The sequence below is a fragment of the Agelaius tricolor genome, unplaced genomic scaffold (assembly GCF_023055355.1).
Source record: "Agelaius tricolor isolate 1412-34295 unplaced genomic scaffold, bAgeTri1.0.p SCAF_2, whole genome shotgun sequence".
NCBI lineage: Eukaryota > Metazoa > Chordata > Aves > Passeriformes > Icteridae > Agelaius > Agelaius tricolor.
In genome coordinates, this window is record NW_027269262.1 from 42764335 (window position 1) to 42791962 (window position 27628).

At 42.9% G+C, this 27628-nt stretch overlaps 1 protein-coding gene across 1 annotated transcript; it reads right to left on the reverse strand.

The window, feature by feature from the left end:
- Positions 1-374: 374 nt before the first annotated feature.
- CIDEA (cell death inducing DFFA like effector a) lies at positions 375-13281 on the reverse strand. The gene is made up of 5 exons (XM_071456878.1): positions 13058-13281; positions 9049-9205; positions 8733-8879; positions 6388-6569; positions 375-3305 (listed from the first exon to the last, which is right to left on the reverse strand). The coding sequence occupies exons 1-5, from the start codon at positions 13093-13095 to the stop codon at positions 3173-3175; spliced, it is 657 nt and encodes a 218-aa protein (XP_071312979.1). The 5' UTR covers positions 13096-13281; the 3' UTR covers positions 375-3172.
- Positions 13282-27628: the final 14347 nt, after the last annotated feature.

Consider the following 27628-nt stretch of genomic DNA (forward strand, 5'->3'; position numbering starts at 1 on the left):
AGGGTCAGTAAAACAAGGAGGCAGCAAACGTGTTCCACACCTCCTGCACACCCCTGCTCCCAGCCTTGTCTGCAGCAGCAACAGGTGCAGGTTAACTGATTTATGGGAAATAAAACTAAAGCTAAAAATGCCAAGTGGAAAAATCTAGCTGCTTCTCCACATTCCTGAAGTAAAAACTGTGTTTTCAGTTTTTCTGTGTCTTGCTCGATAATGTACAGTGCTTGTATATAGTTCTCTAAAAGATGGATAACACCAACGTTTTTCTGTGTTGCATACAATATACAGCTGAAGTAAAAGCTATTCTTCTTAAGCATGTTGCTAAAAAAAAAAAAAAAAAAATCAAACTGGTTCCAACTCACAGAATGATAAAGTCCTCCAGTTTGACTCAAAGCCAAAACTTTATTTCCAGAAAGAAGTTGGTACAGTAGAAAACATCACCTCCAAATACTAAGCCTGTGAAAGATCCAGATTCAGAAGCAATGAAACAATTTTAGACACAACTTCCAGGACACTCCTCCTATTTTGAGAAAATATCAAAGCTGAGCTACTTTAATTCAAAATGCAAACAGCTGAACAGAAGGAATTGCTCCAAGATGGAGACTGCTGCACACAGGAACTTCAGCAGCTCAAGTTTTAAGTGTTTAAGCTGTTAAAGGAGCAGCTGCTTAAAAACACTGCACATTCATAGCAGGTTAGCTTTTCAGATCACTGCTGGATTCCCAGATAGTGCCACTGCAAACTGTGGTGTGTTAGTCCTCTAACAATTGCCTCTGGCTAGAGAAGGCTGGAATTTGGGATCTACACTGTTCAGACATGCACAAACTTCTGTACTACAGATGTTGAAGAAGCAATTCAAACAAAGCAACAATGAGCTATTCCAGTGGTTTTACCTTCTTTTAATGCTGGTGCTCCCACCACAGGCAACATAAATACTCATAGAAGCATTTAAGAGAATTTGCTTTCAAGAGGTGTGCTTGTTTTAATAGAATAAGTGGTCCTTAAAAGCTGAAAAAATTAATTACTGTGTCCTTGTAAAGTCAGTTAAATGCAATTCCTTGACAGGGAAAGAAAGACTTTGGCCAACTATTAGCATGGCAACAATCATTTATGCAGGCAATGTCAAGAAAAATACAGATAAAACATAAAGAGGTTATATCAAAATGGAAGCTTTCTCATTACTCCCAGAATAGTTTGTTTTCTTCTGAAGGACACCTGACAGTGCTGCAAGCTCCAGGCATTTTCTTCTGTGAGAAATTAGGAAAGAACAAGTCCTCCCCTTATCTGGAGCAGTATGCCCTCTGCCTCCTCCAGCAAATGCTCAGAAGTAGATGGGAAACAACAGGGCTTAGGAAAAAAATACAAAGTTTTTCTTAGCTGTCTATTTATTTGTAATACCATCACTTAAGAGATGGGCAGAGACCAAACAAAAATTGTATCCATCAGTCCCTTTAGCTTGTGGGTTTAGGCTGCCTTTCCTCTCAGCAGTGATCTGAAAGATGCAGCTCCAACTGGCACAGCCACACTCACAGTGGGAAGGAAAAAATAAACACATGGAAGTGAGATTTGCAGCTAAAAGCAAGAGCAATTTCCTATGTATCAGTGACCTTTTTGAAGTGAACAGACCCAGCTAAGAGGTCAGAATAAATACCACCAACCATGATACTTCATCTTTTGCACCTTTCTGCTTCTCTTTTAGCAGATCGGGTCAGTGCAGTTGGTGCACACAGTTAATGGATTCCTGTCTCAGAGGCATGGCAACAACTGTGGGGTCCATAGTGGTCCTTTCCCTTTCACTCCCACTGATTTCTGTGCCCCCCTTGTTCTCTCTGCACCAGATCTTCTCTTACTAGGTGGCACCTACTGTCAGGACAGACATTTCCTGCATCGGATGTCACCTTAAGAGCTTTCAGCCTCCCTAAAGTTCTTCATGTGCAAGCAAACAAAAACCTCAAAAGCTGCACCTGTGAACAACCAAAATTGGGCTTTTTTTCCTTCACCAACATGAGTCTGCATTTTGACAGAAGATGCCCAAGGGTACTTGTTCTCCAATTTTTCACACTGTTGAGGAAAAGCTTACTGAAAGCTGGGCACAGCAACAGTTCAATAAACTGCAGGAAGCATTACTTTGTCCTCTAATACAGCTTGTTTTGGGAGATCATAATCCCACAAATTCTCACTTTAGAGCATACATGTATGTTATGCAAGACTAGACAGCGTCCTGCTGCTCTCCCCCGAACCCAAGGGCAACAAAATATCATCCAGCATCTCTTAAATGTACCTCAAGCCCAAGTTGACACCTAGGGTCATCTTGTAACAGTAAAAACTGCAGAAGTGGTGGTTTAAACCTTGAAAAAAAAAGCTCCAGCCGGTTGTTTATAAGCCATGTTCACAGCAGATTGTTCAATGCTCAGGCAGAACCGGGCATCAGATTCATTAAGAAAATGTATCAGGTTCTTCCACTGTGTGAGCTGTAATAACCCAAACATCCTGAAGATTAAAAATAAAATATAAAGAACTATAATGAAAAGGTTTTATTTGTTTCAAGGGAAGTAAAGCTAAATTTTAACCTTCTGCTTAGTGTTTGCACAATCTCCAATTAGACTTCATGAGAAGACTCAGTCACTGAAGTGCAACTTCAGTCTATCTAGTTCCCTTGTCAGCAGGAGTAAATAGGTACACTTCACCTCAATGTCAGCTTCACACTAATGCTAGCACTGTTAAGGATTAAAACTAACAAATAAACAAACAAACCCCACAGTCTCCCCCATGCCCTCACCTTACAGCCCAGTCTGTTCAGAATGCAAGTAGATAGTCATGAAAAACAAACAACAAATAACCACACAAAAACTCCAGTGTCCTGATTGGTGCAAAAAATATTCCATTGCTTACAAAGTATTAAAATTTCCAAGTATATTTATTCTTAATTTTGAATTTCTGGAATAAAAATCTGCCCTCTCTCTCCTTTTGCCAGATTAGGCACCCATCTTTTTGCGGTGTTAAGAGCCTGTGAACATCCAACACCTCATGACTAAGGCCTACAAGCACACCCAAACAGGAAAAATGTTAGTTCACATTAGTGCACACCACCCTGCTATAACATTGTAACAATCAGAGCTGGGCAGGAGAATGTCTGTGAGCAAAGGATTCGACATTAGGAGCGCGGCTGCGGTCACTATTCCCGCCTGGATCTCATGCACATTTCTTCTTCATCATATTCACCCATCAACTGCAGCATGTATGTTCCAGTATAGAGCAGAAACTGTCCAGCTATTTGTGCTGCATGGGATAGTAGCTGAAGCACTTTCCTGGAAGAAAAGTAATTTGTTTACAAAAAAAATCACCAGCAAGATTACATTCCCCCTTTCTACCTACAACATTATGATGAGTAAAGTCAATATATTTAAAAACCGCTCTTATTCCTTCTCAGTTCTGAGGAGATGTCATTTTTGTATCTTCTTTAGAGAAAATACTTGATGGACAGAAAACCATTGGCATATTGGCAGGACCAGAAATCACATTCAACAAAGCAGACCGACATCCTGGTAGACGCTTACAGGCTTTCTGCAAAGCCATCACTCAAATCATCACAGTACCACAGAAAACAACTTTGATTGTTGTTTGATTTGTTGCCTGGGAGCAGCATTCCTGCAGCATAAATTCACCTTATGTCTCACCTTTGTCATTCACTAATACAACCCTGTATCTATCTGCAAGCCACAGATCAAACCTGATTAGATCTGAAGCTGAACAATCACATTACAGTGGGTACTCAACAGCAAAACAGGTGAAGCAGGAAAATTACTGCTGGCCAAGCTGCAAGAATTCTCAGTTCACAACTACTTTGTTTTCTACAAATTTGATAAAATCAGCATTCAAGTATATAGTGCTGTGTAAGAATCAGTACAAATCCATATGATAAGGTAAGCATCAGAGGTTGGCAATGTAAACTGTGGATCTTCACAGGGGAAGAGATAATATTTGAATGGTCATTTATTCAACTTAGTTGTAACTGCATCTTTCCATTCTGCAAGAAACAGTAGGGACACAAGTACTGAGGGCTACATGTGAGTCTCTTCCCCCAGAAGTTAGGAGGGCACTCAAGTATGATGCTGAGGCATTGGGAAGCAGTACAAAAAAACTGGAACTGTTCCAAAACTGGAAATGGGATCAGTTTCTGAAGATTCAGAAACCAGATCAGTCTCTCTTCTGAAAGAAAAAGAGATTTTCTGAATTCTTGTCTAAGAAAACATGCAGCTGTGAACCCTCTGCTTCTATTCACTTATCCTTTGAGCTTAAGCAGAGAGGGAAAAAAATCTTCTTCCTACAAATTAATTTTTAACCCCACTGTCATGAAAGCTTTGCAGTTGAAATCCAATGCCACAGCACAGCAGAATACCCTGTACTTAGAGCCTGTGAAGCCATTTCAGAACACTGTGCCCTTATTCATGCTTCCCACACGTGCCACTGCAGCCTGTTCTTCCTCCAGCACACAGAAGAGGCCAAGGAGCTTTGCAGTTGCAAGGAAAGCTGCACCTGGTGCTGGGCTCTGAGCAGCTGCAGTGTGTCACTTGCACACAGGAGCAGTTGCCACTTGAGCCACGGAGCAAGTGATTTGTTGAACCCGACATTTGATCCTTCAGTGGGACACTACAGGGAAACACCACCAGGGGAAGTGCACTAATCAGACCTGGCAGGCTTCCAGCCCCTCCCATCTGAACAGCTGCAGCATTTTTCAGTCTTTTCCCTCCACACCCAGCACGTGGGCTCGGGCAGAGGGCATCAGACTTGGCAATCTGGAACTCGTTAGCAGAGGGACTGCACCAGGATCCTGACATGCTCTGTCTCTGATTTCAACAGCAAGTTGAGACAGGCCATGTCACTGTTGTGTTCAAGGGTACCCAAGGTTATGTCTTCTGTCACCCTGCTCTTTGCTAGCAGAGTGCTGTCCCACCCTGACAGTGACAATTCCCTTACAGCTCCACTCTGCAACATAGCAGAGCTTCCAGAAGAACTCCACAGCGAGTTCAGCTGCTTGCCAGCACTGCTCCTTTCTCACCAGCTGCCCTGTCTTGGCAGGGAGGCAGAATTGTCACTTCAAACTCTCCTTTAGCAGCACAAGTTCCAGTGTGGATACTCAGTTCCATAGCAGGCAGGCAGAGATCAGAGTTTCTTTTGGCTCGAGAGAGTTTGACAAACATAAGAACTGGAAGAATGCAGCTGTCCAAGGGCAAACCTCTGCTTTGAAGAAACCCTGATGAAATCTGTGTTACAGGTGGGTGTAGCATGTAGCTGGATAATCACTCCATCCTGACCAGAGAGGAGTCTTGTCTCCAGCCACACCAGCTGTAGCCTGAAAGATTTAGGACCACCCAAGTCGAGTGGGAGAGATCAGTGAGACTGAAGGACAGAGAAGAAGATCAGCAGTACAGTGCTAATCAGAATACCTGCATCAGGAGAGGAAGAACTGCTTAAAGACTGCTTCATCTGAAGGCCACATGTCACTCAGGACAAATCAAAACTTCACAGATGACCTATTCATTCATGATGAATATATGTCACTGATGACATATTCATCAGATCTGGTCCTCAAGTAATAAAATGTAGCACACCATTGTGTCTCAACCAGAACTCTAAAAGTCAGGTACAGAAACTTGGGGTTGCAGCTTAAACAGCTGTCAAAGCACAGCACCTCTGGGAAGGGGAACTCAGGAGTCTTCCTGAGCCAGGGCAGAACTCAGCTGATCTTGACAAGGCACCAACTTTCAACTCATTGCTGAGAACAGGGAACTGGACAGGTATTATTTTGCCCCTGAATAAGACAGCTTTTCCCAACAGGCAGATCTACCAAACTCACAGCCCACAGCAGATCAGTCCTGCAGGAGAGAGAGGTCTTTGACAGGCTCCCTTAGCAAGCCCAGAGACCACAGCAGCTGGCTTAAGAATAGTCATATCAGTCTTACTGCAGATGACAAATCCACATTAGGGGAGCAGAGTGTCATCTCTCTTCCATTTTCCTTTGCCTCCCTGTAGCTCTAGTGGTGAATCTGGCAAGCAGGAACTGCAATGTCTGAGCAAGCTTTAAGACCCCTGACATCAGATCTCAAATTCCTTTCATTTCATCCCCTTGAAGTCTCCTCTTCAAAGAGCTTCTTTCCCCAGCCTCCTGCATTCTTCAGACAAACAAGTCAAAGAAATGTGAGGAAATTCTCTCAGCAGAACAAAGAAACCCTACACACACCCTTTCAGTAAATACAATAAATTAGTCAGTAGGTAAGAAATAACAAAAATCCTGATTTTATAAACAGAACCACTGCTCCACAGAACCAATGGTAAACACAGATTTTTACATTAGCACGTACACTTGCCCAGTAGTGGAAACACACTCACCGTAATACACTTTTAGCTCCCATGCATTTGATGTCATATGAGATAGAGTAGATCTCATAGAAGGTTGCCTTGATGTTTAAGCAGCCAATAAAATCCTTAGGGTTCAGCTTGTACAGATCAAAAGTGATGTTAGCTACTCCCATTTTCTTCTTTTTTCTCACAGCCACAACTCCATTCTTTGTCTGGTTTAAAAAGAGAGAGACAGTTTGTACCATGACACAGGAAACTACAGCAAGGCAATTGTTAACAGTGCAGCTCTTCAGAAGTACCTTTGCTTACTCCAGTCTTGGAGCTAGTTCTTGGTCAATTCTAAACTAGAATTAAAAGCATTAGCACACAGAAAAGGAGGTCTGTAGCTCATGTATTATTTTTCAAGTCCTGAATAGGCTTCTGAAGTTTTTCAAACAGACACTAAAACTCTAGAGTGACAGAGCCACTCCTGAATATTTATTTTCTGTAGTAGGGCTTCTTCAGAGTACACTGAAGGCAGAGGTAATACCACTGGACAGTGTTGCTGCCATTTATTTATCCTGATACATTCTGGCTTCTCTCTGAGGCAGCGAGGTTAGGCCACCAGATAACCAGGATGACATCAGGTCCTTGTGCTTAGGAACACAATACTGATGAGTGCTCTTGGAGACACTGACAAAGATGACATCTGTGAAAAGTCAGGGCACTCATTTCAAAACCTGGCTCACAACATCTTTCCTCCCACTAAAAAGAAACACAGGGAGGGAACTATTGCTGATTAGGCCAAGGGTTTAATGAGATTTTAAGAGGAAAAGCAAAGGAGAGAGAGAGCATAGAAAAAGTCATCTTCCACCTTAAATGCACCCTCCTTTATTGAAAGCAGCCCTTGTCTGCTGCAGGGTGTGTGCTTCAAGAAAGGAAAACCAAAAAGAAAATAGCTGAGAGAACCCATATTCACAGAGACATCTAGTGGATACACGGGATCCTCTGCTCAGCACATTCCTCTCAAGGTTACCGAGCTGGCAGCTACCAGGCTGTTTTCTGCAGGCTAAATGAAGCAATGAGGTTGTGTAAGACTGGGCCTTTCTGTACTTGACACCCCAGCCCTCAGACAGTGTCACGATAAGTCAGACAAAGTTAAACACAGCAGTTCATCATTAGCCAGCAATTTTATGCCTGTTTTACTTTGATAACCTCCAAGCTCCAGCAACAGGGTCCCCTATCAACAACAGCTCTGGACATGTACAAGCAGTTGGTGTGCTTGGAAGCATCTCCCCATACCCCTCCCCGTTAGCACCCAGAATATTTGGAAAAAGCAGGACAGGGCTGGTGCTACACTCCAGGTGACTGGTGAGGCTGTGACAATCGCTCTGTTGTCACTCAGCACATTCTGAAGAGGGGCTGCCTCCAAACTTGCGCTGCTGCAATGCCAGACAGGAGACAGGGGAAAGGAGCAAGGTGGAGTCACACCCTGGCTGCAGCTCCTTTCCTGCCCTTAGAGCTCGTGCCCCAGGTGCAGAGCTTGAAAAACCAGTGAGGTATTTGGGGAAAAAAATATAGAGGCTGCCCACACTGCAACAGGAGACTGGGAAAACAAGGCCACATGATTGAGCTGTATGTGTGCAGGCACAAAAATTGCGTCCCTGCTTACAGACAGCCCTGTGCCTGGCACAAATAATTCTGATGCCAGCTTTTCAGCAACAACCATCTCATGGAAAAACATTTAGGAGCTTGACTCTAGGTTATTAATGTATAGATCACTATTTCCCCATAAAAGAACTAATTGAATACTGAATTCATATAATTAGAAGGCTAAAGCAAGCCAATTTAAATAGTTCTTAAAATCTTGAAGCATGCAGACTAACATTAGGTTCTGATGCCAACTTCTGGCTATTTGCAAAATCAAACAAGGCATTTTTCTAACTATCATTAACTATTACTGCCTTCAGATGTCAGAACTTGCTTTATATTACTTTGTTTTGAGCATTTTTACAGTCTAAATCTAATCTTTAAAGACACTGTATATTTTTAACTTCACAGAGTCAAAGTCCTCATTTTCTTCATGTTACAAAAAGGCTCAAGAACGAATATTTCTAAACTTCTCCAAAAGCAGGGGATTTTCCTTGTAAGTCTTTTCAGTTGTAATGTTTTACTTCAATTCCTGATGGATTTTGCCAACAGATCTATGTACAAACAAGGGACAATAAGAAGTAGGAACTTGATTTTTCATCCAGGAAAGCTCAACAAGAAGTTTACACTGTACCTCTTCAGAGGAATTTTTCTTCCTCTTCTCCCCTCTTTCCAACAGTTTTAGCAGCCACAAACATTCCTCCACCCATTTCTACTCAAATGAGAGAGAAGCAGTCAACACTTACTGGTGTCCATTTCTGTCCATTTTCTAGAACCATGAAGTGTGTGTTGTCATCCAGGGACTTGAAGAACTCTTCTGTGTCCACAACTGTGCCATCTTCCTCCAAAACCAGAGTAACGATTCCAGCAGTTATAACAAAGGCATCCAAAGTCTGAAAAAAACCCCAGGAGATTTTAGCATTCTAAAGAATCACTTCATATTGAGACTCACTTATCTGAAATACTTCCCTAGTGGTGGTTTTTTGAGAAGAGCAAGAGTCTGTGGGCTGTCTTTCTGGGATACTGTATGAGCTTCAGTCAGAGAGAGACTGCTTGCTGTACCTTGCTGAGGAGCTCCTGCAGGCTGCTGGCAACAATTCCCTTGCGGCTGCTGCGGGAGGCGTTGGACACACGGAAAGGGCGCCCTGCAGGCATGAGAGGAGGGAACAGGGTCTGTTTTGTTACTGCTCCTACTGATGCTCCCATGGATATGAAAGATCTAAGACAAATAAAAATTCAACAGAGTTACAAAAACAGTCATGGCAAGTACTGCAAGAAGGAGGAAGACTGTTGACATAATCACATTATACAAGTAATCCACAGATCACCTCAACACTCTTGGAGCTTAACTTCAAAATTAAATACTGCACTGCCCTACAGATATGTTATCTCTGAACTCTCTCCTGCCCGTGACATTTGGAAAGACTTTTAAAATTAATACAATTTCAAGCAGACACCTCTAGCTCGGCTGACCTCAAGGTCACAATCACGGTGAAGCTGATGGGTTGTAAAACTGAATTTAAAAGGCAGCAGCTCTTACTGCATTCAGTTACTTAGCTCATTCTCTTCATTTACAAGATAAGCACTCAGTGAGATACATAATTAGTTGAAAGCAATCTTGTGTGTTAAGATATGGGTTTGTTTTAGGAAGACTGAACATATTACCCATATTGAAAGCACCCCTTGGCAGAATGCAAGCAGAGCTTTGTGATGCAGCTACACCTGACTTTGAATAGTCAAGGCATTTGTTTGTAAATTATATCTCCAGCCCATAAAACTCCATCTGGTTTTGAAAAACACAAAACAAGAGGCTTGTATGAGAAGGAGTTAAATGTAATCAAAGTTAATATCCAAGTATAGTCTGGGAGCAGGCTGCCAGCAAGGCTGGAAGAATTAAATCACTTTTAGAAAGAGATTTGAAATTTTTCTGGGCAATTGCATATTTACCTTTGGTAAACCAAGAACATAACACCAGTAACAATCTACTCCCACACCAATGTACAGATCTGCTCTCATCTACACCTAGTGACAATTTTTTCTGCCAAATGATAATTGCTAAGTCAATACTCAGCTTGCCAGAAATGGCATTCTGCCTGACACCTGGGAAGGATTGATTGCTAAGCCTTTTAAAGGGAGGCAATATTTTGTCTCCCACATTCCTGGACTTTACCCTCTGTATGTACCTTTGGCTCCTTCATACTGAGTTGCTCAGGGGTGGGAAAGGGATACATCCCCATTTTGTTCTCCCACATAGGTGTAAAAAGTCAACTTTATGTAGTAAAATCTATTCTCTTTCAATGAGGGCAGAGTGAACTGCCAGCCTTTATCTGCAGCCAGGGAGTAAATACAGGACTTCATAGAACAACACACAATGAGATGGTATAAAGTTACTCAACTTACTCAACAAATGTTGATGTCCATTTTATGCAAATCCACACCAACCGTGCAGAATAAATATCTTTTCCACACCTCTTATCTGGTCTATAAGCATATTTTTGGAATGCACAGAATGTCATTTTTGTGCCTGACCAGATTCAGATTTCAGCAAGTCATTTGTTTACCAATCCAATTCTGAACCACTCTTCTGGGCTATTACCTTTCCTCTAAACAATAAGTTTATACCTTCCACAAAAACTCCTTGGCATATTGGAGCCTTAATTGTTTTTAGAGGAGGAGAACGTTCAGCAGTTTTGTTCCAGCTCATGCTCTTACTTTGTTGCTAGTCCTGGCTATACAGTGGCTCTCACCATTTGGCATTTACACACACAGGGCTGATGGAAACCTCTGTCCTCCCTGTGACAAAGCTGGAGAGGATGAGCAGCCAGCCTGGCTTTCAGGAAACAAGCACTGTTTCATATTAAAGAGCTAATAAGCACTGTTCCTCCTGGAAAAGGGCCAGGGCGGAGGACATGGAGACAGCAGCCCTGACAAGGGCATTGAAACCCCACAGAAGGGAAGGCTGCTAGGGCAGGCCCTGCTTGCCAATCTCTCTGCTGACTAATTAATGGGCCCCCAGTCACCCCACTGCTCGTGGGCAGCTCACATTCTGAATCACTGAGTCTCTCCCTCAGGAAGGAAGGAAGGAAGGCTGCTCATCTACTTTGGGGCTGGTGACATCACAGGGCACCCTGATGGCAAACAGTGCAGCACTGGGCTTTTGAGAGCTTTCACAGCTGATTGCACCTCATTGCCTCCCACAAATTAAAAAACTTGTGTGTAGAATAGTAACCTGAGCGATATATGTGTGAGTACTCCAATTTTAATTTTTTTTTTTGTGGGGACAGTCAATATCAGTCCCATTGAAAAGATTTCTTTCCCACTGTTAAAGCCAAGCTGTCGTTCACAAAAGACAAAGCAAAAGGGCAACAGCCAAAACACACAGGCTGATAAAGAATGAGAAATGCTAGGGACACAGCCCATGGGCAGGACTTGAGCCAACAGGGTTCATCCACCCCAGCCAACTCTGAGCTGGACTTTGAAGCTCTGAGCAAAGGTTTCTCAAGGAGTCAGGATCAGCCACCCCACACTGCTGCCTAGTTCTATCTAAAGTCAGAGCAAGAAAAACAAACAGATCAATAGATCAGGGCTTACATTATGGCCACCAGACAGTCACTGAACAGGAAAGATCTTAAGAAGTTATTTAACAGTGGTGACATTTCACCTACATATTGATAAAACCTGCCAATATAATCTTTAAACTAAGCCTGCCTATGAAGAAGTGAGTCTGGGCTCCAGGGCAGACTGAGGTTTCAGCTAATGAAAAGACAAAAGGCAGGATGTTGAAAAGCAGCAAGATAAATAGATTGTGAACCCTTCCATTTCCAGGCCTATTGCTGAAAGCTTGTTTTTATTTTTTGTGCCACTCTCTTTCCTAGATCATAGGATTAAACAGACCAGGCTACATTCAAAGCTCTTAGAAAGATCCATTCTTGCTGGTTTGTCAAAACATAGACAAACCAATTCCTGATACAGGGAATTCCTGTTAGACTTGAGTTACCAAAAATAATTTCCTATCAAAAGCTGATTGAGCTAAGTCATGAAACAAGTGGTGGAAAGGAGCTAAGGTGCAGTTGTTTTTACTAGAAAGTTGAGTGACACATTAAATACAGACAAATCCACTACTGCTTTATTAATCTTTAAAGCCAAAAGGACCAAGTCCTAGCTCTTCTCTAAAGGAAGAAGGAATCCCACATCTGTGGAAAATACAAAAATATTTTATAATTGAAAGATCAAATACCTTCAGACCCTAGCATCTTATCCAGTTTGTTTTGGATAGTTACAATCTGCTAGAGAGGGCTTCACAAATGCTGCCACAAGCACTCACTCCAGTGTCAAATCTGGTGGGAGAGATGACTTAATTCTTTACGAGGACGTGGGGATTAAAAGCCTGCCTTGAACCCTGTACACATATTTCACTCTTTATCTTTGTTTGCAACGTGCCCCATATGTTTATCTAAGAATGTGGTGCAATGGTCTTCAGCCTTGCTCAGAAAAACCAGCATTGCACAACGCGCTCCAGGATACGGCACAGATTGATTTTTAAGTTAGGGTTCACTGGCAACCACAGCAGCACTAACAGCCAGGCAAAACAACAGAAAAACCAAAACAAAATAGAAAAAGGTTGGAAGTTAGTCAGGAGACTTGGGGTTCAAGTCGCAGCGTGGTTCTCCTGCTCAAACACGAGCTGTGGAGCCTCCACAAGCGCAGCGGCAGCGGATGGGTGTCCGAGCACCGCTCAGAGCGGTACCGCCCCGGCCGCGGCTGGCTCGGTGACAGCATCACCGGGCTTGTGGTCAGCAGCCTCGGGCACCGAGAGGCCACTACGCCTCAAAGGCAGGTAGGGCTCCTGCCTGTGCTTCCCTCAGCAGGGCCTCAGCCGGCGACACCATCCTGACCTGCTTCTCCCACGCAGCGTCCATCGGGGTTAATCCCGCGCCAGCCCCGCCCGCCCTCGCACCGCGCCCCCGGCTCCGCTGCAGCCCACCGAGGGCAGCCGGAGCCCACCGGCCAGCATGGAGAAGGGCACGGAGAACTGGGCATAGAGAAGGGGCGGGAGCGTGCCCGCACTCACCGCAGCAGCGATCCCACGCAATCCCGTGCCACCTCCATGGCCCGCCCGAGCGCGGGGCAGCGCCGGTCACGGCCCTTAAGTGCAGCGGGCGCGGCTCCTCCTCCGGCCCCGGCCCCTCCCTGCCCGCCTTGCCCCGGCCGCACCGGGAGCCGAGCCCTGGGACAGGGGGCACGGCCGGGACAGCGCCTGTCCGCTGTCCCAGGATGCAGCGACAGGTGCCGGGCAGCGCGCTTTGGGAAGGGATGTTTCTTCAGGAAGCGCCTTGTGGTTTACCTGGGAAAGGAGAGGAAAGGTTTTGTTCAGCGTGTGGGGGATGTGCTCTGCAGGTTAGCTGCTTACAGCTCATGGAACAGGGGAAGCCAATCTCATTTGCGGCCGCCTGGCATTAGGGTAAATCAGCAGATTAAGTGTCTCAGCTGCTGATTTTAGGGCCTGTGAATAAGCTTAGAGCTCGGATTAATGCGTACAGTAGTGGAGTATTTACTGTTACTCCTACGGGCAGGGGAGCAGTGGCTCCTGTTCACTACACAGGAACAAAGGCAGCGTTTTCTGTTCACATGGACACAAGTCCTCCACAGTCCTTTTGGGCTCTGGAACCAGGTTCTGTTGCTTACAGCTGTCCAGCAATTGTTGTACAGGAAATATAGAGCCAGGAGCATCAGAACCTGCCTCAGGCAACAGCCTGACCTAGGGCCAGGATGTGCACAGCAAGCTTTGCCACTGCTGAATCCAGAAGCCCTTGCCATCAGCACCCAGGTTACCCTAGGGTCGGGAATAATCGATTACTTGGTTGCCTCAATTGCTTTTCCTGTTTATGATAGAAAGGACCACTCAAGATACCTCTTACAGTCCAGGTTTCTTTAGCAGGCAGTCTGACACCTGCTAGATGTCTTCTTCAGTCCTCAGCATTTGGAGCCTTTACCAGATTAAGATTTTTTACCAGCTATTAAGATTTCAACTTTTTTGGTCCAGGGCAAATTGCTTTCTTGGATGACATCTCCTCTCCAGCCTGATGAACAAATAGCTTCCTTCCTCAGAGCACACTCTAGACCAAGGAACTTGCTGTTAACCCTGGGAAGCTAAGGCCAGACTTTTATCTCTTCCTCCTCAAGCAGCTTAGGTCTTGCAGGTGTTGTAGGGATCCTTCTCATAGGTTAACCCCTTTCCCCCCTGCTTCCTATGGCATTTAGTTTTGTTACTCTCCTGCAATTAGTCCTTGACAACATGTCACAGAGAGCAGGCAGTGAGGGGCAGTATGTAATTCTTGAGCACTGCACTCCAAACAGCCAGTTTTCCCCTGGATTTGTATCTTGTGGTGGATCGTGGGGCACAGCTGATGTTGAGTCTGAAAAGTGATGCATTTTTAAGGAGTTCTTGACAACAGTTTGTCCACTGTCACAAACTTGTGTATACACAACTTTTCCTCTTGTGGAGGGAGAAAAGGAAGAAGGTGTTTTGTCAGATGGTCTGTCTCCTCCTCTGTCTGTGGAAAGGAAGGGAAAGTGCCCCTGTGAAATCTTATGGAAATGGCAGTAACTTTAGGGAGTTTTCTGTACAGGCTGGGATACAAATGTCTGGAGGAGGTGGCAATTTTGGTCTTGCAGAAGCTCAGTTTTTCTCTGGTCACATGGCTGTCCCCAAAGTTCTGTGCAGAGAATTCCAACCAGCGCAGCCACTGCTCAGCAGCCCCCCAGGGGACATGCTAGGCCTGCCACAGCTGTGTGCTTTGCAAGGATAAGCTCCTCCAGCAGCATTGGTGCTTCAATTTGCATTAGTTGTTGTAACTAATGCAAACACAGATGCCTAACTAATGCAAACATAGATGTACAAGAGTAACAGGAAAAACCATGTCCTCTTAAAGGCTGTCCTCATCTGAAAAGGAGAGAAGGGTATTGCCTGTAGCTGCACAAATACTTCTTACCCCTATTGTTTTTTCTTTTTTCCTTTTACTGCAAGGAGCAGTAAAACCATCAGAGGGGTAAAATCACTGACCTCGCAGCTGGGCTCCTGAGAAAGAAGCATCTTTGAACAGTAGCAAGATAGGACACAGTTGGGATTTGCACAAAACCTACTGAGGAGGAATACAAACCAGGAGCAGGTGCCCAAACTGGCAGGCCAGGGCAATCAAATGAGATGCCATTAAAAACTGATGTGACAAGACAACACCCAGTGTAAAGACAATAGCTGTAAGAGGTAGACTCTTTCCACTCTTTTACAGGGAGAGAAAACAAACTGCAGGCTGAGGTGAGGAGGCCAGAAAACATTTGCTTCTGTCACATCACTGGAGATATTAATCATGCAGGGGACAAAGTACATGGCTGATACTGAAGGGAGTGAATACTAGAGTGGAGTTAAATAAGGATGCTAATCCCTCTTGCTAAATGACTCTCACTGTCCCCTTGCTGAGTGCAGTGACTGCCTCCACAGGTGTTACTCTTCCACTGCAGTTCAAGTCAAACAAGTTTGGTTAAGTAACTCCTCACAGGGGTCATATTGCTATGGAAACAGGTTTGCATCTGGCATGTTTAACAGGGAGGAGGAGGCACTTGAAATATTTCTGTGTGCAACTTTGCATTGATGAGCTTGCAGTATCAGGCCAGCTTTTCCTTATTGCCCTTTGAGAAAATAATGTCAGATTGGAACAAACTCAGAGCAAAGTGGGAGTGATCTGACATGCAGAAAAACATGGTATATGGGCTATGTAGTTTGGGAATTGGGAAGATTGGGTGGAGATACCAATCATGGATTTCAATGATTTTAGAGAAGTCTCTGAAGAGGAATGGAATAGCATTTTCTTTGTGCCTACAGGGGCTTAACCTGTAGGAAAGGATAATCAGGTTGTCCATTAGGAAACTTTTCAGCTCTAAGGTGACTGGTAAGTGCTGGGCTCAATTGCTGACTGAAGATGTGAAGTCAATTAGACACTGAGGTTTCTTGGGCTGGTGGTCAAATAACACAAAGGACAAGTCCAGACACTGAGAATCAATTTGGACATTTGGTCAAATACCACAAAGGACAAGTCCAGACACTAAGAATCAATTTGGACATTACTTCTGTTTCTCAAGGCTCTGACAAATGATATGAATGAGATTAATGCAGAATAAAGTGCATTAGTGAGGTAAATTAATGAGGGGCTACCTCACCTTCCTTGGCCCAAGAGGGGAGTGAAGGAAGTGAGCAGATACATTTGTAGAAGTGTTAGCAACAAAGGCAGCAAGATTAGAAAGGTTGGCTTAAATTTGTAAAAGCTGACCTTCTATTCAGCTTTCTGGCCTTTCCTGCTTTCAGTTAAGTCTGATCCTGATTTCTGTTAGAAGCACTCTTGTGATCACCCCTAATAATAATCTCAAATTTGTTTCTTCTCCCTTCCATAGAGAATCAACTTTCTATTCTTCACTGTGTCCTCAAAATAACAATGTTTGTTTCTAAACTGCTTTTACTGCTCAGCAGATTTCTATCTCCACTGCCTCTGGTTCTGTTTTGTTTATGTCAGGCTGTTTATGTTAAAGATTTGCTTGTTCATTCTTAATATTTGTGTTAACCAATACTGCACCATCCTTTAAAGTTTTAAAGAACAAATTAGACAAGCATCCTTCACAAGAGGTTAATATACAGCAGAACATTTTGAGAAAAGATTATCGAATAGATTTCATTAAGTTCCTTTTTTTTGTTTTCCATCTTTTTCAGAATCTTTGCTAGTGAAACCATATTTTGTGAAGTAAAGTTCTAGCAGCTTTGCAGGAGCCACGGAGAGTTTTTGTTGGCTGTACAGAGGGGATGAGGCTCCTCCTAAAGGTGATCTCGCTGCTCTGCATGGCAATGTAGAAGATGGGAAATTTTTTGGTACTGTTTAAAATCCTCTGAAATTTGCTGGAAATGGTTCTGTGGCCAGCAAAGATCCCAATGTTGAAAGCTCTGTTTGAAGTAAAAACTAACCTTTCACTGCAGTGAATTATCTAGACCTCAAAAAACTTGTTCTTTATTCTGAGATTTCATGGGTGAGTATTTTGTTGTATTTTGTTCCTTTTGGTTTTCAATGATTTTAACAGTAGGATCAAGAGAGTGTTGATGGGTGAGCACAACTTAGGAACACTTAGGAAAAATTGCCCTGTCAAGAGTGTCTCAGGGGTGTGAAATACTTTGACACACAAGTTTAAATTTGGAGGGATTGTAGCTAGAAGGAATATTAAAATCCCAATGTCAGGCTTTGCCCTCCTTTACCCCCTTTGCAATAATGCATGTGTGAATGAAATGCACATATTTGTGGGCAACATTTAGCTGAAAGCTGACTTATGGAGAGCATCAGTGTGACAGCATTAATGAAAAGCAGAAATATTGCTCAGGAGGGTTTTGAAGATAATGAACTGGAAACTTATTTGCTTATTCTGATCACACCAAGAATAATCTCAAATATTTTATTTTATATTTCAAAAGTTGGATCTCCAAAGATGTGCAAGTTCTAAATAAAATGAAATCACTTTTTTGTTCATTCATTTCTAATATCTTTACAATTTCTTATTGCTTAGTGATACTCCCCACAGGAAGAAAAAATATTAAAGAAGAAATATGAATTTTTATTTTACAAACATTGAAATTTTCTTTTATGAGGCTTTTCATCACAAAATGAGAGGCTGTTAGCTGTGGAATTGTCCCATAGGTGCACAGCCATGTTATGGTTTCTGTAGCAGGGCTTGAAGAGCTTCAGGCTCCAGGCAGCACTCCAGAACTACTGGGCCTCAGACTGAACTGTGAGCTCAGGCTTCTTTGGTAGCTGCACTAATTAATCAAAATTAGATTAAAAACTCTTCTTGGACAAGGATCATCTTTATATCTTACATGGCATTCTTTCATAGTTTAAAAATAACAATTATTGTACTTCAGTGTTGTCCAAAACAAAGATAAAGGCAATAATAGTCAGACAGGTTAATGGGTGACTTCCCTGAGGGTCTCCCTGCATTTGAATCCATGTGTTTCTGACTATTATGGGTTCACCTGAGAGCTTGAGCAGTCATTTTTAAGGCATGCAAGAACAGGAACTAAATTCATAGGTGCTACACAGTAATTTATGTGCATGTGAAAGTTCCAAAGCAGCTCCACTAGGAGATTTTTAAGGATCACAGATTGAAACAGACTTAGAAAAATATTGCTATTACTTTAGATTCTGCTTAGGTACTTTGCTCTCTAGACAAAAACGCTCTTGGGAAGCTGCAAGCCTGAAGTCAAGTTCCTGTCAGACCTAATTTGACAACTCAGCCTGATTTAGGAGCTAAATGCTTTCTGACAAGAGCTGGCCTGCATCTGTACCCATCCCTGAAAAATATCCAAGGACTCTAGCAGGTCTTTGCACTGCCTTGAGGTGGGTCAGGCTGCAGGAGAAGAATGGGTTTGTGCTGTGGGGCCAACAGCTCCCAGGCATGAATAATCTCACTCTACCACTGCAGCTTCCTGCCCCTGGCCACCTCAGCTCCAAAGTCCTTGTCACCTCACACCCTCAGGTCTGCTTGTGCCTCCCCCACCAGCCCCAGCCCACACAAATTGGTTCTGTTGGGTTTCATTCTGGCCACCAGGTGATCTGTCCAACAAACCCAATTACTGTGGGTCACAGCACCTTGGAGCATGAAGTTGCTACACCCTTCCACTTATGGCGAAGCTAGAGCACTGACAGTAAATCTGGGTGGTTCCTGAGAAATGAAGCTGTTCATCACTTTGGAACACGTTGAGGAGGTGACAGGGCTGCCAGCCTTATCTCGTGGTCACTGTTGAACCATTCCTCCTAACAGACACAACAGGAATCTTACAGCAGCTCTTTGAGATGGAATAAATCTACTTTTGTTATAGCTTGCCTGACACACACATGTATGTGACAGCCATAGGCTCAGTGCCATGGTGGTTTGCTGTAATCATGCAGGGAAATCTCCCACATGGTCAGTGGGGATAAATCTTGCAGAAGGTGAGAAATGCAAAGGGATCACTCTTTCAAAAATTAATTCTTCATTCAGCTGATGTGTTTTCTGTTTAGGCCCAGCTGAGTGGTTTAGCAAAACAAAGACAGATGGCAGCAGATTATATCAAACACATCTTTGTTAGTGGATAATCAGCACAGATTCTACCACCTTCCCACCCCCTTCACTCAGAGCTCAGCCAAAGCCCATTAAGTAAATAGAAAGACTCCTATTGATTTTGGTGGGCACTTGGCCAAGGCCTCTGTCTCAACAGTTTTCTCAGCTTAACTTTGGCCTAATCATAATTTTTGAATATTTTGGGGTTGGGATTTTTTTTTTGGTTTGTTTATAAAAAAAGAAGAAAGTAATGCTGATGTAGTCACTCTTGGGAACTACTGGGGGAGAGATCAGGGGAGAGATTATATGCACAATATGCTGCCTTAGCATATCCAAAGTAAAAGTTCAGCCTGTTTCAGCTCTGAGTTTTATTCCAGTTAAGTTCAATTTTTAGGGAAAGTGTAGAGGGGAGGGATACAGATGAAGGATGTGCTCTCTCTGCCTTCCGAGCTGCATCCCCTGGAAGAGGTCCTTGGAGCAAGCTATGTTTGGGACAGACCTGGGAGCTTGGGTGTGCTCAGAGTGGATTCTAAGGGCTCTTGGCTGCAGGTGCCTTGTGAAGACTTTGTCCCTTTCTGCTGAGGTCTGCCAGACACTGCCTACTTGTTTCTCCATTTAGAAACACTTTATCAGGCCAATCTGACATTTTGTTCTGAAACTCGTTGCTGTCCCTGGCACAACCTTGTAGAGATTGGTTGTATTTCATGTTATTTCCACAAATATAACTGAAGCACTTTACCCTGTTGCTACATATGAACTATATTGATATCTAATTGGCTTTTCTGCATGGCACATGCCTTTCTGTGGTGCTGGCTCTCCCTATCAGTGCCAAAAGTGCATTTTGCTCTTTACAGTGGGTACATGTAGACCCAGAATCGTTCATAATGAATCCTCCCTGTCTCAGATGCTGTGTTCAGTCCTTCCCTTCTGATATACATTCTCTTACAAGAGGAGAAGCATTAAATATGCAGTGACCATGTGTTGCTTGACAAGCCTTAACCAAAGAGATGCACCATCAGCAACTCTCTCCTCTCTCAGAGCTCGAGGGGAGATGTAGGGCAAGGCTTTGAGGGCTCCTCTTGTGCTTCCATATTGCAGCACATCAGCAATGCCAGAGGTGCAGGGTCGGCCTGTTTTTCTCTCTGGCTGGCTGATTGGGACAGATTGGGGAGCTCCGGTGTGGCAGCGAGCATCCAGGAGGCATCAGGATGAGTGGATCCTGGGAACAGAAACCCATCCCAGCCTAGAGCTGCCCTCTGTTGGCAAGCCGGGCTGCCTGAGTCAGTCTCCAGGAAAGGGGCTTTTTTTGTGTATGGGAAAGACCCTATTTGGGGCAAGTTACAGCTCCACAGACCCTGAGCTGCAAGGTGGTGAGGGAAGACGAGAGCTTGATGCAGCCACCAGAGACATTTCAGGATGACTGGAACAGAAAGGGATCAAATGCTGCTGGATCAAAAATTGCATCAGGTTTTGGCAGACTTCTTCCATACAGCTCTGAGAAGGAAAGAAACAGAGACAGAACTGTCCTTTGTATGCACCTCTCTCATTTTTTCATACAGCTCCAAGCAGAAACAAACATTGCTCTCCAATCCGTGCAGATTTACAAATGTTTAAAAATTCAACTTCTGCATAGTTATGTTTGTTTTTAATGACCTGCTTTTTAACTTCTGTCCCTCAAAGCCCTTTGATAAAGAGAAAAAAAAGTGTCAAGAAATGTTGTTTTCCCAGAAACAGAGATACTTCAAACTTAATGTGTGAATATACTTGGCTGTCAGCAGGTGGCTCTGTGTTGAGTGAGCTCTGGCTCTTGATGGATGCACGGAACTGAAACTATTCAAAACAAACTGTTTTATTTTTTCAAGCCAACAGGAAGATGATAAAGGCCAATAATTTGTCAGTAGGAGTGATAGTGGTCAGAGGAAAGATAATCAGTGAGAGGCTCTTGCTTGAAGGAAGCTGGCAATGATAACAGTCTGCTGCTAGACAAATGTCTGGTCTTTTCAACAAAAGCCATGTCAGCTTTGCTAGATATGCAGGTTTTCAGGTATGGCATCAAGCATTTTATTTCTGTTTGAGGGTTTAGATTTTTTTTTTTTTCCTTTTTAAAGTTCCTATTTTCAAGGTATGATGTCACTGAATGAAAGCACAGGGGCACAGGATCTTACCTATTTGATTGCAGTAAGTGAGAATCTTTCAGTTTCATTCAGTGGGGGTAGGACTGGTTCCTGATTGCCTCGTAGTGTCAGCCTGAGGACTGTACCAGTGGTTCTCTGGCAGGGTTACAGATCAGATGGTGTCTGAAAATAGCTTCATGAATATATAAAAAGATACCCTTATTTGAAATGATAGTTTATTAGATAAACAATGCAATGTGATTTCAACAAGAGGAATGTGCTTTCCCAGTATTTCAGTTGCCTTCTTGTTTTAATGGTGGGGAGCAGTTGTCTGTCATAAGCAGGTGAGAGGATCTTGTGTGAAAGCATATTTAAGAGCTTTTATGAGAATGGTGAATCTGAGTAAGGTTTTGAGAAAGAAAACTGGCTTGCACTGGTTGAGTGGGCTGTGGAGAGATTTCAGTGTGTAAGGAAAGGGCAAAACCAATATGTTAGCCACAGTTCAACAGTACTGGCCATTTCCATAGCTTAGGATAGAGATAGATTAAATGTACTTACAGTGCTTATGTTGAAGATGTTTCAATGTTTTCATGAGATTCAGAAAGAAATTACCACCTTTTTCAAAATTCAGCCCTGACCTTTCAGTCTTACCTATGCTGTTCTGTGACATTCTGCTTGGCAATGAATTACTTCTCTGCAAGGTTCTGCATGTGGGTTGGGGCAATCCTAAGCACAGAACACACCACAGAAGGCCATTGGATCAGTCAAGCATGATTTTCCTTTCATAAATCCATGCTGACTATTCCCAGCCACCTCTTTGTCCTTAATGTGCTTTGAAATGGTTTTCAGCAGTATTTACTCTGGAAATCTTCCCAGGGACTGAGGTGAGGTTGGCTGGCCTGTTGTTCCCAGGGCCCTTCTTCTTGTCCTCCTTGAAGTCAGGAGTGACATTTGCCTTTTCCCAATGCTTAAGAATGTCCCTGGATCACAGCATTTCAAAGACAATCAAAAGTGGCATCAGACTGACATCAGCCAGTTCCCACTGCACTTGTAGGTGCTCTCCATCAGGTTCCCTGGACCTGCAGTGCCTGACTTGAGAGGGAGAGCTTCAGCTTTCAAGCAGCTCCCGTGGGGAGAAGACTCATTGGAGCTTTTTCCAGACCTTTCTTCAAAACAGATCAAATCACCTTTGCCTTGGATGTGGCCAGCTAAACCCCTGGGAGTGTACTCAAAGTCCTGACAGTGAATTTGTGAGGCTGGCTAATAAGATAAACTGCCTGACTTAAAGAAATAAAAGGGAAGTGGAATTCAAAGGAGGCATAACCATAATGAAACTCTGGGTTTTGCACTTGTGTCAGTGGGGAGAAGGGAGGAACTGTGCAAAATGTGCAGGTTTTAATGAAATTCTACTCTTCTATGGCTAGCATGAGTCATTTTGTGTTTATATCATCTGAGCATCCTTTTTGGGTGTGAAGTTTGACTACTCTGCCTCCTGGATTTACTCCTTCTCAGTCTCTTCAGGAACTGGCAGACTCAGAGCAGAAATAGCTTCATTTGAGCTCACATGCACACAGAATCTGTTTAGACTGAGAGGTGTGTCCAGTGTGAAAGTTATTTACACAGAGAACAACAGATTTTCTTTCTTTCTTTCTTTCTTTATCACTATGGTAAAATTGCTAATGCATGTTTTGTTTTTCTAAAAATGAAAGCTTCACTTGAGAATGTTTCTAACATGCACACTGGTGTAATGATTTCTGTGATCGTTGATTTGTAGCATTCATTAAAAGATAACCAGAAACTCTTTAACTCTTTAAGATACAGGATGAAATGATAGTTTCCAAAGAACAAAGCATCATGTTGGAAAAAATAAACAAGACTGCAGCATGGATATTTTTGCTTTTCTAAATTATACTTCCATGATGAAATCTCTGTATGATGGAGATGAGCTTAAATTCAGCTGATATCAGTGGGTGGAGAGAATTCTTTGAAATTGCACATGCTAATATGATGAATTATTAAGGTCTTTGATTTCTTGATTTAGAGTAGTTTATTAGTTGTAAAATCCATCTTTCCCTTGCCTGTATAAAACATTTAAAAGTAATTATTCTTAGCTTCCAATATAATAATTACAGAAGAATGTCTTAGATAAGAAAATTGTATATTAATTATTAGGAGGTCTACATGAATTATAATGACTTTTATGTTTTGTTGTCCATTTCCAGATGTACACTTAGGTTCAGATTTACTACAGACTTAGCAAATCAGTGGGGGATATCCTGGTGTAATTAAGTAGCCTTAATCTCTTTTGAAGTCAAGTTGCATCTTGTAAGACTAATTCTTCCTCCCACTGCTCTTTTATGTATAGATTAAATAGTGCAGGGATGGAGTGCATCTGAAAAAAATCTCCAGTGCTTTTCTCCTAAACTTTGGAAACTGGTGAGCCCTTGTATATTTATTTCTATGTTTGAAAAGTGAATGTGAAGTATTAATATTCTGTTAACTTTGCATGTTTTGTCCATTTTACAAATAGTAAACACCAGGTGCAGAGCAGGGACAAACCAACATCACATTTCTAAATTTCTACATGTGTTTATAATAATGACTGTATTTTTCATTAAAAGAGTTCTTAAAACATTTGCTGTCTCAAATGTTAAGTGTGGCCCTGAGGCATGCTGACCACCTAAAGCAGGACTTTAGAATCACTTGGTGTCTCCAGAAATCCTGGCTGTGCATCACCTGATGGATGTATGTGTTTATATATAGAATAAACCAGTATTTTCACAATGAATATAGCCAATTCTGGGTCCTGTAAGTGACCACTAATGTCACAGTATTTCCAAGTCCTGCTGCATCCCTCATACAGCAACAGTGCACTTTCATATACAGTTTTGCTTCATCAAGTATCTTCAAATTCAAATACCACCCTTGTGTATTTTTGGCTAAAAGAAAAGCACTCCTGAAGGACACAGACCTTTCACACTTTAAGAGGTTTCCAGCTTAATGTGATAAAGATTATCCCTTCCCTACTGACCTCTTTAATACCTAACATAATCTTTTCTGTGCAAAGAATGTGTCTGCAAAATTGTTTATCTTAGAAAACATCTCTGAATAAATGCTTTTCTTTCCACAGATTAAGACTTTGAATTTGATTGTGACAGGTGGCTGGAGACACAAACACGGAGAAATTTTAAGACAATTTTTGTGAGCCTTTGTATTAATAATTTGTATAAAAAAACTTATTCCAGACTCAATTTTTATCTATCATATCTATACCTTTATATGCATATATAAATAAAATGGTTTTGTTCCAGCATTAAATTAATATTGAAATATAAGACTGTATTAAGTATATGAATAGTATTTTTTTGCAAATTGTATTGTCGCATATCCATTAGCACTGATTTTGATATTAAGTGTTTGGAGGAGGAAAACACTCCTGTTTGGAGCTGATTAATGTTCCATGTTGCAAATCAGGCATTGCTGAATGAAAGGGGGCTTTTCCCCTCTGTGACCAGACAGAAAATTTTGCCTGCATGAGAAAATGTTGGCTATTTTATTTCTCCTGAAAACAAGTACAACTCCACCAATTTATCCAATTCATCCTGGTAAGTGTTGGCAGGAAGACTCAGACCTCGGTTTTGAATCCTTTTGTTTCAGTGAATTGGGAAAAAATAGTTTTAATGGCAATATTATAAAAACCCTGAGCATCCACTAAAAAAATACTAGTTTTTAGTAAAACTAAAAGTCAGTAGCTAACTGAAGAAGCATAGTGCAGTAGGCAGCATGAAGTAGCAGTGTGCATAAAAGGCAGCAGAGGATGAAAAATAAATGCTGTTTATAAGGGTATGTACTGAAGTATTCAGTATGATATAATACATTTCAGTAATTGCATAGAAGGGACTGCAATTCAAGAGCCTTCTGATCATTGACCAATTCCCACACCACCTGTATGAAGTGGGTCTCTCTGGCTGCCTTGTTACCAGGCTGCACTGTGGTACCTTTGTGGATATGCATGGACTTCACTGCTGTACACAAGGGAAATTGCACATGATTTTTTTTTTTGGTCATTGAAATAGTAACATTCACTATGCTGATAAAGGAATTCAGCTTCTTCATGTTGTGAAACATGCATCTTCCTGTTCTCTGCCAAGAAAGGTCACACTTATGTCCATTTTACTCTAAAAATCACTGTACAAATATAATGGGATGAAAAGGACAGAAGTACAAACCCACCATTGTAATGCATTTTAAAATTAAAACTTCAGGAGCAAACCCCATGGAAATCCAGAGTTAGTGTCAACAGTCATTCCTCTTTGGAATAGAATTAGTTCTTCTGCTGGGTGAACACAGTATGCATATTAAATGCAGCATCCTATAGTGCTATTGTCATGCCTGGTGGATAGATTAAAAGAAAATGGAAATTCCTACTTCCACTGCTGGTGAATGACTTGTTGCACTCCTTAGAGTTGGGGACATGTTTTATGAAAGACTTAACTTTGAAATGGAAAATGGAAACTGCTGGAGGAACAATAATTTTGTCTTCTCTGCGTTTTCAGTCTTGACAATACAGTCCTGAAGCAGAGCACATTTGTACACAGCTTCCATACTAGCATTAAAAAAATAATAATTTAAAGAGTCTTGGCAGCTCTAGGAAGGTACCAGGAAAAAGGTGTGGTATGTGTTAATTTGATATAGTGGCTTAAGTCTTATTTCATTATTCAGAGATTCCCCTTGCACATCTCCTATGCAGTGAACAGATCCAGCCCTGCATGGGGAACAGCAAAATTCTAATTCTGACACCAGAATGGCTACTGGTAAGTGATATTTTTACTCCTTTAATCAAAGCAGTGGCCAACAGGAACCAAATTCTAGATGAAGCATGGAGAATGCTGCCTGTGGGCCCCTAGGTAAGTGTTCCAATACATGCATATTTTCTTCAATGCTGGGAGATTAACTAGTACAATCAAGGGGAAAATATCAGTCCTTCAGCACCTGAAGCATTCCAGGACTTGTTCTGCAAAATCTGACAAGCTCAACAAGGCACACACTGTAGAGGGATCAGCCACTGACCATTTTCCTGGAGTTTACAGCTATTTTCACGTTTTATTCTACCAGAAAGCACCCTTTGAGATCACACCAGCAGACTGGAGGTTGTTCTCTGCCAGTGAGCTGGTGAGTGATGCAGGCATGAACTGGAACAGCTCTGGGAAGCTGAGAATCATTTGCTTACAGAGGAAGCACTCACTTTTCAGAGCACAGGCATTTTGTTGTGCTGGTGTTCAGGGAGAAAATCTTCATCCATCTTGGATACATTATGTACTCCATAATGTATGCACTGGGAAACAGTTAAAGCATTTTACCACAGCTGGCATGAAAGAGTCCACGTGTTTGAGCGTTTTGGGGGATTTAACTTTTTGGCTAATGTGCTGCACTATGAATGCTTGCACTCACAGGATGAGCTGCTGGGCACATGCTGAGCAAAGTTTCACTTGGCTACCAAGAAATAAGGAAGAGAAGACAAGTTCCATACAGTTCATTGCAGTCAAATAAATTAAAGGTTGCAATTTGATGCAAACTCTGAACGGGGATACTGTGACACCATCTGTGAAGGGAGCTGTCCTGCTTGCCCCCTGCCACCCCCGTTGGTGCCTGAAGTCAGCCACTCATGGTGGCCAGGGACTGAATTGGCTTGGGAAAATGGTGTGCCTCAAGAATAATCCCTTTGTTGTTCACTGGGGTACTTTGCAGGCAGATCACTTCACTCATCTGCTCCCCTGGAAGGGTTCAGAAATGTTTGTCCTGGCACACAGGCAGCAGAGGAGGTGGGGCAGGCAGGATTGTTGCTCCCCACACACAGGGCCAGTTTAACACACTTGGACTACAGTCCAAATAAAAACCCAGACTGCATCCTGGGCACAAATGAGAATGTGGGGTTGGGTTTCTGCACTTCTCCCTTCCTGCCTTGCTTGGCTCCCAGCTCTGTGAATCTCTGGCATGTGCCATTGAAGTGGATGCACAGATTTCCCTGCTTTGCCGAGCTCTGGGAGCACCAGGGCACACCAGCCCTAACTGGGTCAGAGTCTCTCTTTGTACAAGGGAGCTGAGCTGCAGGGAAACCTCACAGAGCCACGAAGCAGCCTCTCACACATGCAGTGGGGGGACAGGGTGAGGGGGAGCGGATGAAGTGGGGCTGAGCTCCCCCCACACTTGGTTCCCTGCCAGCATAAGCTTCCTTCCAGGGCTTACGGGCACGGCACAAGCCTGAGCAAAGCCCCAGCTGCTCCCATGGCTGCCAGGGCTAAGCAGCCTGGAATCAGAGCGGTGCCACCAAGCCCTGCATCTGTCACTGCCATCTCCTCTGTGCTCGGGACGTGGGGGGAGAGTGAACAAGAGACAAG

Bases quoted from the DNA above. Each gene is read 5' to 3' on its own strand.
- CIDEA (XM_071456878.1), bottom strand. From the start codon at position 13,095: ATGGAGGTGGCACGGGATTGCGTGGGATCGCTGCTGCG. The intron at 9,206-13,057 runs GTGAGTGCGGGC...TATTTGTCTTAG, and splicing joins TGCGTGGGATCGCTGCTGCG to ATCTTTCATATCCATGGGAG. The intron at 6,570-8,732 runs GTAAGTGTTGAC...TTTTTAAACCAG, and splicing joins ATGGACAGAAATGGACACCA to ACAAAGAATGGAGTTGTGGC.